The sequence below is a fragment of the Eufriesea mexicana genome, unplaced genomic scaffold (assembly GCF_001483705.2).
Source record: "Eufriesea mexicana isolate 0111107269 unplaced genomic scaffold, ASM148370v2 scaffold2497, whole genome shotgun sequence".
NCBI classification, from domain to species: Eukaryota; Metazoa; Arthropoda; class Insecta; order Hymenoptera; family Apidae; genus Eufriesea; species Eufriesea mexicana.
In genome coordinates, this window is record NW_016910563.1 from 319539 (window position 1) to 334536 (window position 14998).

At 35.7% G+C, this 14998-nt stretch overlaps 1 protein-coding gene across 1 annotated transcript; it reads left to right on the forward strand.

The window, feature by feature from the left end:
* Nucleotides 1–2683: 2683 nt before the first annotated feature.
* Nucleotides 2684–14028, forward strand: LOC108550045 (uncharacterized). Its single transcript, XM_017903642.1, has 17 exons — nt 2684–2827; nt 3344–3463; nt 3527–3644; nt 3720–3981; nt 4266–4485; nt 4785–4930; nt 5063–5195; nt 8851–8966; nt 9145–9277; nt 10789–10893; nt 10972–11086; nt 11158–11419; nt 11897–12001; nt 12079–12169; nt 12235–12380; nt 13767–13899; nt 13978–14028. The coding sequence occupies exons 1-17, from the start codon at nt 2684–2686 to the stop codon at nt 14026–14028; spliced, it is 2400 nt and encodes a 799-aa protein (XP_017759131.1).
* The last annotated feature ends 970 nt before the right edge of the window (nt 14029–14998 follow it).

A 14998-nucleotide genomic window follows, 5' to 3' on the forward strand; every position in this document is an offset into this window, starting at 1 on the left:
AGGCCTATTGTCAGCCAAATCCTAAGTGCTGTTGCCTGCTTTCTAACATTAATGGCTAAAGAGAACCTCGTGTCCGGTGACCCGAGGGAAATAAAGAATTGTTCGAAAATGCATTGAAAATGAAGATAGAAAGGACACGGAACTTGAACTAAAACAGCAATTAGAATCTGGCTGCCAGAGGACCCTAACGGTCTTCTGGGTCTATTCTAAACAAAGGGCCGAATGAAATACCGAGACGACATTCCAAGGCTTAATATCTGAGATGTGCCCCTACAAAAATAATAAATAAAATAACGAATACGAATGACAGACAAAATAATGGAATAATGGTCATTAAATTAATATCTGAGATGTGCCCCTATAAGAATAATAAATAAAATAACGAATACGAATGACAGACAAAATAATGGAATAATGGTCATTAAATTATTCCTCTACAATAAGAATCGGTGCAAATGCTTAACCAAATCGATCATTGTCTGTTCATTTTTTAGATATAACACACAGTGGTACACTGCTTCAGTGTCCGAGCAAAAGATGTTACTATTCATTATGAAACACAGTGTGAAAAGTTATACTTTTCAGGTTGGTCTTTTCGTACCGAATTACGAAAGATTTTATATGGTAACATATATTTCATATTTCAAATTTTCCGCTCACGGTTATTCGTATAATTTTTATGTATTTTATTGTCTCATCCCATTCACGAGTGTTCTACTTTCGTTTACAGCTGCTCAGAATATCGTACTCCTGTTTTATGGTCATTCGTTCTACACGATAGTAATTGTCTACATTATAAAACTAGCGTTGATATAGTATTTAATTAAATTTAATTTAACGTTGTTAAAAGCTACAGATGTTATGTGTTACACTCACGTGACGCTGATATTAACGATAAATAAAGAATTTAAGGATATCCCGAAAAGGGATATTAAAATAATTCGAATTCTGACTAATCTCTATATCCTAACAATAAATCTTACAGTATCGAAATTCAATGCCCAAAGTATGATTGTGAAAATAACTTCGTTATAATCTGAAAGAAGAATAGAAAAGATACCATCGTATCTGAGGATTTCAAATGATCAGAGTTAATATATTAAAATTCGAGAAGGATGTCCAGAGAATTTCGTCAAACGTGGGAAAAGGAAGAAACTGGCACAAAGCGAATGGGAAATGCTCCTCGACGCGTCAAAGTATCATGGCTTTGCTGTACATCGCTGTACCTTTGCTCTGTTCAGAGATAATTATGACACGCTTGTACACCGTACAAATATATACCACACGATTTGACGCGTTACTATAATTACTAATCTTAAGATAAAATTTTAATTTCAAGTGAAAATTTGAAGTCAAATACGTCAAATTTTAAGTCAGCCGTATATGAATATTTCTCTGCTCCGCAAAAAATGGTAGGACAGGTATGTAGTTATGCGAATGAAATGAAAAATTACACGCGCAACGCTGAAAGCAGCGCTGTCATACGGATTCATAAAATAAAGATATTGCCTGCAAAGCCAATCTTAACGCGGTAGCCAATTTTGAGTTCACAGAAAGAGCAGAGAAATATAATTTCATGCTATATGCGATTTTATTTGTTTATTTTCCACATCTAACTAGTTTAATATAAAAATATGATTATTTCTGTTTGTTTCAGGTAAGTACCATTCACCGTCGCTGAAGAAAGAATAATTTACTCGTTGAACGAAGCTTAAAGCTACTTAGAGGTATCGTAACCATGTATTACTTGCATTGGTAATAAGTACTATACAGTATCAACTATAATAGAGCCAAAAATTAGGTATAATTAGGTAAAAATAATAGAAATAATGCGGTATACAGCTCTAATATTAATTAGTAATTCGAAATACAAATTTATCACTAGGTTTCAGACGCTATCTGTATACCTATTTCTAGGGACACCTGTCAAATTGACAGGTAAAGGAAACCACGTGCCTTTTCTTGTAACGTTTAGTTTAATTTAAATACAATTATATATTATATTCACAGTCTTAATATAAGTTAACTAAATCTGTTACCATCAAATAATTGGAGCAACCTTTCCGTCAAATTGACGAAGTTATACAATTTCAAACAATCTTAAACAGTAATTAAATTGACAATTGAAACTGTAATAAAATGAACATAAAATTACTCACGTTTTTAAGGATTCAATCCGCGCCAAGTAGTACAGTATTAAATACAGTAGACAGCTACGGTAATAACAGGTTGTATCCAAGAGAAGCGAGAATTAAACCAGTATCCAAGTACCATTGGACACTTCTCTCATTGCAGTCGTGTAAGCACGAAGTGCATGGTACAGCGCCTGAAACAGGAATGAAAGAATATTTTCGTAGAAAAATATCCAAGGGAGAATAAACGTAGAAAATTGCAATAAAAAATTGATTTACCCTCCCTACGGTATAATTTTCATAATTGCTAATAAATGCAGTACCAAGGGTTGACTTATCGATCAATTTATTATCTTACACCTCCGGCTATTTGCGTAATTTTTAAATTACACCTACCTGTCAATCAAATACCAACCCCAGTGCTCTATGCTTTCATTATTAAATGCGAAATTTCGCACGTCAGAAATGTAAAATCAAAGAGTGAAAATGAATAGGAAATTCACAGTGTGTAAAGACGTGGGTGATCAGACGAGTTTGAATCGTGATACAGCATGGATCGTGCAGTGCCAGAGCACTTCAACTTAACCGTGACCATGTTGTCACTAGTTGGACTTTCGCCTTATCAAAAGACAAACATACGTCGACTTCAAAATAGCGTGATCTGTGTTCTGCTCGTATTTGGTATAATCATACAGGTACACAGGTGTTATCGCATAAATTCACGCGAGCGTGGTATAATATTTAATTAATAACACGAATTAAAATTTCTCAAATTTCAATTATAACTGCAATTACAATTACAATTACGATATTGATTATATCACATCAAATTGAATTTAAGCCTAATTTAAAACTCACTAATCTTCGGATTTACGATTAACCCTTTGCACTCGACGATCTTTTGGCTAAAGTTGAGTAGGAGTTCAAAGATTTTCTGCTATAAAGCTGGCGATATTTCTTTCAGTAATAAATAAGAAATAATAATTAACACGTAGAATTATTTGATTTCGATAGCTCGCACACCGTTACATTATCTTAAATTTGACATATTAATTAATTATCTAATGGTGACTGACGGTCACCTCTCGAGTGCAAAGGGTTAATTTTAAATGCGATATTGCTGTAACTCATCGCTGATATTTAATATAATATTTCCTTTCTCGCCTCTCGTTCGAAAAATAGTCAAAACTCTTTTGACACACTGTTTGCAGTTGACGCCTATACTCGCCATGGACTGTACAACGTCAATGCTTATAAAGAACATGTCAAGCGTAACATTAACATTGTGCGTGTTCTTCAAGTACATTGTACATTGTTATCGGCCGGAAGCAGTGAGTTAATAGCATTACGATTAAATCCACACTAAGCACTATGAAAAGCAATTACGAATTCAGTTGAAGGGACTTATAACAGAAGTGAATTACGACTGGATCGAGTGGAAGGATGACGAGGAACTTAGAATCATGAGAGAATGTGCCTATACGGCAAAACACCACGTAACAGTTATCTCATGTAACATAAACGCCATAAGAAAAGAAATAATTCAAATTTTCGATAATCTAGCGCTTACAGAAAACGTTGTTACAGCAACAGTGTTCTCGTCGATGTTAATTTCATTGACGTCGCAATTCTCGTCCAAAATATTTGACATTTTCTTGTCACGGAACGAATCCCAACCCCGTGAACCTATAATACAATTGGAATATTTCGTAGATTGGCAGAAACATGCACTTCTAATCCTGATCTTTCAAACGTTAATTGTATTTTGTGGAGGTATTACGGTTATAGGCACTGAAACATTGACCATCTTGTTGATGCAACACATTTCTAGCTTATTTGACATCGCCAGGTAAGGGAAGGTGGTATTTCTATTGAAACGGTGACTTCCTCGGTTTAGTATACATTTACGTGCGTATGGTACCCTGTGTTGTGACCATATAACGCAGATAATGCTGTAACGAGTTGCTCTATACTCGCAGAATTCTAAAGAAAGTCTTTAATTGAAAGAGAATCCCCATTTCCTCGTTTAACTTTTATTATCACCGAGTTATTCAATCCTTTTGTCATTTTTGCTGTATCTTTGTTTGCAACGATGTCGGGCCAAACTCTAGCAGTAATAAATGTCATTTACAGTCATCGCATTAAAAAAGCTGTTCTGCAGTGTATCACTCAGTCGCGCATTTCACAGAAACATTTGGATAGAAGCGGCAAAGAGAGTCTAATTAACGCTGTGATTATGCACAGGAGAGCAATCAAGTTCGTATTTTGCATAGCATTCAAAATTAACTTCACCCACCTCGGTGCTATTTCTGTGTCTCAAAACGGAGTAAAAATGCCAGAAATAACACCAGATGCATGTTCGTAAAAGATTTTCTAACGTTTCGGTGTTGAAAAGTAATTCGAATTTTATCCGGTTTTTTAATTCACGCCATTCTTTGTTTCTCAAAGGTTCAAAAATACAATGCTGGTGAAATATTCTACAGTGTATGTTTCAATCCTCGTCTTGGGCACTGTGTCCTTTTCCGTTAACTTATTTTGCGTGAGTAATTCCTTTCTTCTGTGAATTTCTACGAACTTCCCGAGAAGAGAAGGAACTTTAACTCCGAACACAAAAGACCATACTGACGAAATTTTAATCGCCTATTTTTTCAGTTATCACAATCGTTAACCTTAATGAACGAACCTAGAATGATATTATTGTATCTGGTACTTGTTTCCGCTGAATTGATATACATGTTGTACTCGAATTATGTGGTTCAAAAATTGCTAGATAGCGCTGATGCTATTTTCCATAACCTGTAAGTTATCGATATCAATTTCTTCAATCAAGTCTGCCAAATTATTGGTCAAACGATGAAAAGTATCTTTTATGTAAATATGCGACATAACCTTAAACAATTCTCTACGTAACCTTACATTAAAATCCACAGGTGTAGCACCGAATGGTACGATACGCCATTACCTACACAAAAATTGTTATTGTTCATAATGTTAAAAACTGCGAGAGCACACACTTTCGATTTGTTCTTCATGTACAATCCATCTATCGAATCTTTTTCAGTGGTAATAACAATGTATTTACGTTAATTTAAGGTTAGGTTAGTCTTTACTGTAATCGTGTTCTTTACCTTTTCAGTTGTTAAAATTGTCGATATCTTATTCCATGGCGATATATTCTTTCCAATGAGGCTGAGAAAAAAGAAGATAATTTCTGTCAAAAGATTACTATTGTTGTTGTTGTGTAATGTTGAATCGACTTTGTTTCGTTGTTCAATAAATACTGCTTAACTAGTGTGATTAACTATTTTAATATGTGAGGGTTAAAAGGTTAACATACACACCCCCCCATTATACTGTCCTCACGTCTAATCGGGATTCTTTAGTTTGGTGCCGGTAGGACTGACGCATCATTTGCGCATAATATCATGCGTGGTGTCACCGGCATTTGCCCGATAGTTTTCGCAGGACACCAAAACGTAGTGCCACTGGACGGCATAGTGTTAATGTATATATATATATATATCTGCCGCCCCCACCGGTTGTGTTGAGAATTGTTGGCTGGTCGCAGGTATCTTCAAATGTGGCGGCGATGCTAGAAGGAATGAAAGAAATAATAGAAAGGGATGCAGCAGCATTTCGGTTCCCGGGCCTGTGCTACTAAAGTCGACTGGTCAAGTAAGATTCTTTCAAGACTGACGCATCATTTGCGCATAATATCATGCGTGGTGTCACCGGGCATTTGCCCGATAGTTTTCGCAGGACACCAACGTAGTGCCACTGGACGGCATAGTGTTAATATATATATCTGCCCCCACCGGTTGTGTTGAGAATTGTTGGCTGGTCGCAAGGTATCTTCAAATGTGGCGGCGATGCTAGAAGGAATGAAAGAAATAATAGAAAGGGATGCATTTCGGTTCCCGGGCCTGTGCTACTAAAGTCGACTGGTCAAGTAAGATTCTTTCTAGCAGGCTCTGCGTTACTATTACATACTATTGGCAGGTCTGGAAGTTATGTATATAGGAAGCGGAGGTATTTCGAGAACTTGCGAGAAAGTTCTCGAACCTCCTTAAAGTCAAAGTCCATCTAGCGGCGAGGGTGAGAATGACGGTCGCTACAAATATTTCCTAAGCATTTTCTTTTAAAGCAAGCATTATCTTTCTGAATAATTGTCTTACGCACAAATTTCCTAGCTTAAATGTTTATATTAACTGTTAAACGATACATTCGCAACATATTATAAACCGCACCTAACCTCGATGTTTTTCGTATTCGGAAAATGTACAGATACCGTACGAATTTCTGCAATAACGATATATTAATTATTTCAGGAATACTTACGTATTTGTATTTTCTGTAGTTTGTAATGCACCACCGAGAAAAGTCACAAAATGTCACTCACGTCGTTTTATTATTCCAGCAACATTCACTATCACGTTCGAACGCCGTTCGCTCGGAATTAGTAGCTACTGCGCATGCGCCAGTCTGAAACAGAACGCCGCGAGATACGATTACAAATATGACGCTAACCGCACGGAAGTCTTAGCACCTTTTAATATTTTCTCCTTTATTTTTATGATTGTTTCGTTTCTCTTGTTTCTTGTTTCTTACAGTAAATATTTATCATTTCACGAATTACATAAAAATTAATTACAAACAGTTACAAGCTTCTTTGAATTAGAATTTGTACATTCGCAAAGAATATATTACTCTCACTGAAAGACGATGCATGTGCACCTTTCGAGGTCTCTTCGTTAAATGAATAAGAACCTTTGCTCTTCTCATCGCTCACTCCCGTGTCTCTTTCCCAGAAAAGAAGACAATAAATAATAATTGCCATAAATATCGAATCGTGCGCAAGGAATTTAGAGGGTAAATACTGAGACTCATTATGGTATAATTTATTCATGCTAATGGGAGATGTGTAAAGACGGAAAACATAAAACTATGACAATTCTCCTCTGATATTAGTTACACTTTGTTCATCGATCGTAGCTAAATTACAGTTTCCGTCAATCATTCTTTCTCCGTGCTTCGCATTTTCACGGGAAAATGTTGCAAAATTTCGAATTATTAGAGAACAGAGAGGAAGGAACAGATAGAATAGAAACTTCGAAGTTAAACGTACTCGAACCACCATCGCAAATGGACGATATCATGCAACGCTATTTAAAATACAAGAAGTATTACTTTCTGCTGCTTGGAATTTGGCCATACAAGAACAGCGTGTTCCTAGAAGTGTATAGAATTTTCTGCGCCTTTTTGTTTGCGTTTGTGGTATTATTGCAGGTACAAAGTAGACATAATATTAGTTTAATGTTTGGCCATAAGATATCTTGAAGAAAAGGTGCAATTTTCATTGGAGTGCGATTGTTCGCGTGTGTTTCAGATAATATACTGCATTGTAAGTAACCTACCTTCTTCATTTTATTTAAGTAACGTCTGCGAAATAATATTATCATTAAATTTCACTGTCTTATATAACTTTCTTTGGTACAAACGAAAAGACGTAAGTACCTGAATTATTTCAATTAATATTTTTTGTATATAATTGAAGATATAAATATCATAGCTGTAATTACGTATGCCATATGTATTTTATTGTCGTTCTCTAATTAGATGAAAAAAGTTCTGAATATTATACAGCAAAGCTGGGAATTTACTCGAAATTCGGAGGAATTGAATATACTGAGAAAACATACGAGAAGAGCAAATAAACGTTCGCGAATGTTCTCTGGTAAGATCTAACAGAACTCTATGCACTTCGTTGAATTATAATAATAAATCGTATTAGTCAACCCATGGCGACGTTTTACAGTGCTTATTCACTTCATGGGTATAGTTTATGGGCTAAATGCATTATACACTTATTCTTTTGGCTTATCGATGTGGCGGAAAGGGACAAATTCGCTTCAGCTTCAAGATTCAATGAACATCCAAGACATTCGTTTATATTGTTCTATGTTCGTTGTAATCTTGATGGCATTTTTACTGTCGAGCTCAGCGTGTATAGTGGTAGAAGTTATCACTAACTTGTCATTTCAACACGTGTGTAGTCTTTTCGAGATTATTAGGTAATCTGATGATGATATTCCGTGAGTTAGAAAAGATATGTAATATTAATAGTGATATTATGGTAATGTGTGCTTATTCGTTTGGTCTACCCTTTTAAAGAAAATATCGATTCTTTTTCATTCCTTTATGGATCTGCTATACATTTTCAGACTTCATTGTTTCATATTACGTCTGCAGGTATATAACGATACGATTATCATTTGCAGTACTCGTATTAAAGAAGCATTTACCTATAATCCTCTGTACAGTCCTACCTGCAACAAGAACGACAGGATGATACAAATTTTGAAAAGTTCAATTCGCTTATATGTAAGAACCACGAAGTAGGTACTGAGACAATCGCACTGTGATGCCGATTTTTCAAATATAATATCATTTTCAATGGCAATAAATTATCGTATAATTCTTTTATATAACATTATTAATCGTAAACATTGTTGAAGAATTTTCATATTCTTGAAAAACACCTACATTTGGTTGTATTTTATTCTTACTGGATTTTCAGTACTGTCGTTGAGTATTGCGTTATTTCTAGTAAGTGCATGTACAAGGAATTAATTTTAAAAGAATGTTTGGGCGGTCAGGGTGGAATTACTTAGTTGCATGTATGTATTTTCAGTGTATTCAATCATTTTTGTTCAACCAGATGACCGACTTATTGAAATATGCAATAACTTCGATAGTCGAAGTCATCTTCATGTTTTATATGAATTATGTAGCACAACTAGTGCTGGACGCTCAGGACAATATTTTCATGGAACTGTACGTGTATATTGCTTATATTCGTTTTCCAGTTAATTACGTATATTTACAGTCTAAGCATATGAAATAAAATTATCGAATATTTTGCAGATTCACTTACGTAATTTTAAACAATTCTTCATGATCATGCAAATATTGCATTCGTATGTTAATACATATTAATACGTTACTTCCGTAGGTACAATGTAAAATGGCACGAGGCACCGTTACAAGTACAAAAATTAATACTAATCATGATGATAAAATACTCATCGCCTATTCCCTTCAATATGTTTGGCACCTTTTCTCCATCCATACCAGGATTTTTTTCGGTATACAGTTTATTAACAATATAACATTTTAGCAATTAGTAAACTTCATCTCGCAAATAAACCTCTATATACACGTTTCAGTTGACAAGACTGACAATGTCTTATTTCATGGTAATCTATTCCGTTGTATCGACTTAAAAGCTACAAAGATGTGTATTTCATATGTAGTATTTAATAGCATGTTAGATTACGTTCTTGTGTGGTAACAAAGCAAAATTGTTCCAAAGACATTTATCAAGTATATAATCGATTGTTGATAATAAAAATGATATAATATCTTACTGTAATTGTTATTTGAAGACTTTTCGTGTCAAATGTTGAACTACACCAAACATTGCATGCAGTCGATACGAACTATATATATATTACTTCATCTCTAATTTCTATTAAATATTGAACACTGAAATCACGAGACGTCATCCCTTTCGCAACGATCAGAAGAAATAAACTGAGAAATATTTTGATCTCAGACAGAATAACAGATAAACGCAAAAACAGAAAATTATCGGAACTCGTGTTTCCTAGAATGTAGTTTTAGACCATCCTCGGCATTTCCCGATCAGAAAGATATAAATTCTAAACACTGTATCACTGCACCTTCCTGTGGCAGAGTACACCAAAGACAAGTGAACTTCCATCCACTTCGAGCAATCGCAACAGACTAAACGTGGTGGATAGTCGCTTTTATCGCGGACCGAATAACAGAGATCCGTGACAGAGAGAAAATTATCTGAAAAACTTTACACATTTTCCCCCCGTTCTTTTACAACGTATAATCTTCTCAATAGCCATAATTACATAATCGAAAGGTGGAAACCAAGTCCTTAGGTATGAATAAATAATCACGAAATTATAGATCGTGTCACTCATTCCTCCGGAAGTAAGAAAATTTACCTAAACACTTTTCTAAACGCTTTCAGGAAATCGCGAAGGGAGGTAAAAATAAACATAATTCAAGGGGTAAATGGATACGCGAGACATCAGTCGTGTTTTAACCATCGGTCGTGATGTTCGAAACGTATTACAGTGTACCCAAGATGCTCTTATCGGCGATTGGACTTTGGCCGTACAGCAACTCGAAATATAGAAATCTGAAAAACGGTCTCATCAGTGGCATATTTTTTCTTTTCATAATTCTTCAGGTTTCCTAATTATTTTATATTTGATTTTTATGTTCGCACACTTTTCTATTCGACGTACCTCTTATTTATACATACTATCGTGCAATGTATACAGTCACACGTGAATATATGTACACTCTTGTACCCTAAATGAAATATTAGCATCGCGTGTTTTCGTTCAATCATCCTCGGATTGTGAATTTTTGTCGGATTGTTATGAATTTGACTCGTCCTTTTTATAATTTCGCGTATAAATTCTCGATACTTAGTACTCTGGTTCCAAGTGCTATCATTATTTTCGAATTTTCACTCGTCTCATGTTTGATGCACTCGTCCAAAGTCATAAAACTTATTTATGCTATAATTACTTCGAATTTTTCCACTTTTTAGTGCTTGACCATCATCGAGAAATTCACTTTGAGATCTCTGTCAACCATTCTTATGAGTCTGGGAGCATTTTTGAGATATAACATAAATTGGTATCTTCTTCCAAGGGTATGTGAGATATATTTGTATTGCACCATTAGGTGATAACAATCGAAAACGACAATAGAAACAGGACTATAAATTTAGATCAAGGAATTCATTGATGAAATAAAATCCGACTGGCAAATGCAACGAGATGAGACTCATGAAATCATTAAGAAAGGTGCTGCAATGGGAAGAGTTTACGTATTTCGTATAACATGTAAGAAACATACTCCCAACAAGTACGAGACAAAGTGCTACAAACATTTCAATTACGCATACATATTGCAGCAGCTTTCTACTTGTCACTAATCATGCTAATGCTAATCGATCTATCACCGTGCATTCTAAATAAAGTAATCTTGTCGAATGAAACTCGCATGAACATGTTCGCTTTAACAAAAGAATACATGGTTTATGAAGAAAGTCATCTAACGTTTACAATTCTACATGTGTACATATCGTTATGGATACTTATGACTGCTTTTGCTGGACCAGAATCATTAACTATCATGTGTACATACCACGTTCTAAGCTTATGCGAAATCACAAGGTATAACAAATAATTGGCATTAACACGTTGACGGCCATAGCGGTCATCAGTGCCCGGCGCTTGTCTCCTCAAACGAGTCATGGTGGTCACCCGTTTTCGGCGATACTAATTTCTTTAATTTATATTTTCTTTATTCTAACCACTTTTCGAATATTTTAATAACGCGAATAAATAGAGAACATTAATATCTTGCACCATTCGTTTTTTTGCCATATTGTTTGATAATTCATCATTATATCCGAAGAATAGTGGAAATTTTAACGTGGCCCCCTGTGCATACCACATAGAAAGTGCGTGGCAATCGAAGTGTTAATACCGATCTATTCCGATAGACAAGTGAACATATCTTCAGTGTATCTCGATTCATTTGTATTTGAATTGCAATATTTATTAATTTTTCTCCAACTTACAAATTTTCTCAATACTAGCAATTTACGAAGAGAAATATGAGTGAAAAAATGACATTACCATTTGTAGTTATTATATTCGCGAGTCCACGCTCAAAGGTTCAAAGGATTCTTTCGACTATAATATTAAACGGTATACAATGCAAGCCATATTTTCGCACAGAAAAGCAATACGGTCAGTATTACCACATACACGTTCATATTACGTTCAGGAAACATTGACTATTTCATTAGTCGGGTTTTACCTTCAAGATTTTTCCACGTGGTGCACGCAAGAAACGTATTGGTATATAGTATTCTTATCGTCCTCGCTGTCATGTCCTTAAGTATAAATGTGTTTCAGGTAAGTGGCGAATCCAACTCCGTGTGTTCTAACTGAATAGCGACATTCTTTTCTCAATTTTCCAGCTGTGGCACTCTATGTTTCTGCAATCACAAATTTTAGATTCCCTTGTCTTCTTGCTGATTACTACATGCGAATTCCTGTACCTGTATTATATGCACATGATGGGGCAACGTATGACTGACAGTTTCAGCGATTTCGACACAGCGATGTAAGCAACCGATATTTAATACGTTAAGTGCCACGTTGGTCCCCAAGGACCGTCGCTAGACTTTCCGTTTGGGCCCGGCCGGTCCTCAGGAACCGGACCAGACTAGGACCAAAAGGTGCTAACTTTGGTGTTAAATTCTTTGCCATCTTTGGACCTAACGTTTGGGAATTCCTGCTATAACAATTGGTACAGTATTTCAGAGTTTTATGAACATTTCGCCCGCCCCCGGTGGCCCACTTGACGACCGAATCTGGGCCTGAACGGAACGGCAAGCAAAACGAACTGGGCACTTAACGTGCTAAAGCGAGTAGTCAGTGAAAAATTGGAATATTCATAAAAGAAAATTCTGCTTGCGAGACTGATTACAGATTTCACTGCAACTGGTACGATACTTCAGTCACTAATCAAAAGTTACTGCTACATATCATGATAAGATGCAGTAAACCGTTGTCTTTTACCTTCTTCGGTTTTTATACTGCTACAATGGAAGGACTTTCTTCGGTACATTGCTTTCCACTTCTCTGCACGTTCTAACGAAATTATCAAATATTACTTCGACAACGATCCGACTTATTGCCATTGTTTGAAATTCATTTTTCAGCTATTGCAAATGTCGATATCGTACTTCATGATGTTGATATCTATAACGAAATAAGGATGCTTTGCTGAACACAAGAAGAAACACATAGTGAAAAATTAGCCACTGCATAATAAATTACCTTTTTCTGACGTTTCTTTGATATTACTCTTGACTGCTGTTGAAAATCCATGTCTTTTTTCACCTACGTCATGTACAATCGTATGGAATTTTTCCTTTTCAATTCATATCTTTCACACACCGCCTTACAGATCTGCGTTAAAAAATTATGGAATAATGTAAAAACAGAAGATAAGTATACACGATATGCTTAAAATAGTATTATTCCACTATACAGAGTGAAACGATCTTAGGACACCTAACACGTCACGATTCTAATTTTGTTGCAGTATTCATTTATTCATAACGCGAATGGATTACTCGTTCTACAAAAGAAAACGTTTTCCTTTCCGATCAGCTTTTGGCAATTTATTTCTACTGTCATCTAGTAGACTATTTTCGTTGAAGAGAAGCGTACTATTGCTATACGATATCGAGCCGTTAGACTCTATTCAGGTAATATGGACTGCGACTATTTGCCTTACACGTTCCTTTTTTACCTGAATGAAACCTAACGATCACCTACGTACTAGCGTACGTTTCCACTTGTTGCACGATAGTTTACGTTATTTCCTGACATACTTCGTCGTCGTCATTATACTGCTTTACCACGCACGTTTGATTATTATTAAAGTGCGATAGAAAATTCTCGATTTTCCCACCAGTGGAATATGTAATAATACTTGCAGGTTTCACAGTAACTGGTACGAAACTCCCGTTCGTGTTCAAAAGCTTTTCCTGAACATTATGGTAAATAGTTCCAAACCACTAATGTTCTCGTTTTTCGGTTTTTATTGCGCGTCGATGGAAGGATTTTCCTCGGTATTTCAATTAACAATAATTAACATATTGTTTTAATTAACACCTTCCATCGCTATTTATTGTTAATTTCACTTTCAGCTAATACAACTGTCGATATCTTATTTTATAGCGATTACGTCAGTACAATAATCAAACGACAGAAAATCTCGTAGTGGGAAATAAATAATTACATGATAGCGTATTAACAAATACTCAATAAAATAGTAGAAATCGTAAAATTTTTCTTTCGAGTCTCTCGTAGTATTTAAAATACGACACGACATTTTACTATAAAATAATTATACTTCTGAGACTGAAGATACAGGAGTCCATTGCAGAAGATCTCGAACGTGTACGAATTTAATCGGGTCATCTGTCTTTTAGAAAATATCCTCCCCACGTATCTTCTATACAGATCTTTCACAACTTCGTACAGCAATGTGAAACAAATTTTAAAACGCTGTACCGTTGCTATAACTTTCCCAGTAAGTAAAGTTTATATCCTTCATCTGCGACTAGGCAACGCAGACTGAGGACTCCTCAGGAATATCTCTGACGCACGGCCACGTACGAGAGAATTGCGGGACAGGTGAAAATTCTCAGGAAAAACGTACTCTGCAGCCCTTTTCGAGTAACGTATAATTTTCTTAATAGCCTAGCTCACATAGTCGCGAGGGGAGAAGCGATTCGATCGATTTGATGCGTTTAGACATGAATATGTAATCCACAAATTGCAGATCGTGTCAATCATCTTATCGGAGGGCAACAAATGTTTGCAATACTTTGCGGAAATTACGGGAAGAGGGTTGAGGGTAATACAGGGTGGACGAGCAGAGTCAGTAGCTTTTCGACCACTGCACGCGATGGCTGAAGCAATAGCGTATTACAAACTGAGCATCTTCACTTTGTCATCGGTGGGACTCTGGCCGTACAACCACTCTAGGTTTCGATGGGTTCACAACAGTATCATCAGCTTCATCTCGCTCTCTAGTGTAATTCCTCAGGTAAAACGCTCGTTGTCCCATTTACTGCGAAACTTCTGCAATGGTTCTTTCGTGACAGAAGCTTGGAGTTTGGGGTCTAATTAATCTGCAAAATTAATTTTCATTTCAATATTTTT

Bases quoted from the DNA above. Each gene is read 5' to 3' on its own strand.
- LOC108550045 (XM_017903642.1), top strand. From the start codon at position 2,684: ATGGATCGTGCAGTGCCAGAGCACTTCAACTTAACCGTGACCATGTTG. The intron at 4,931-5,062 runs GTAAGTTATCGA...TAAAATCCACAG, and splicing joins GATGCTATTTTCCATAACCT to GTGTAGCACCGAATGGTACG. The intron at 9,278-10,788 runs GTATACAGTTTA...TCCACTTTTTAG, and splicing joins CCATACCAGGATTTTTTTCG to TGCTTGACCATCATCGAGAA.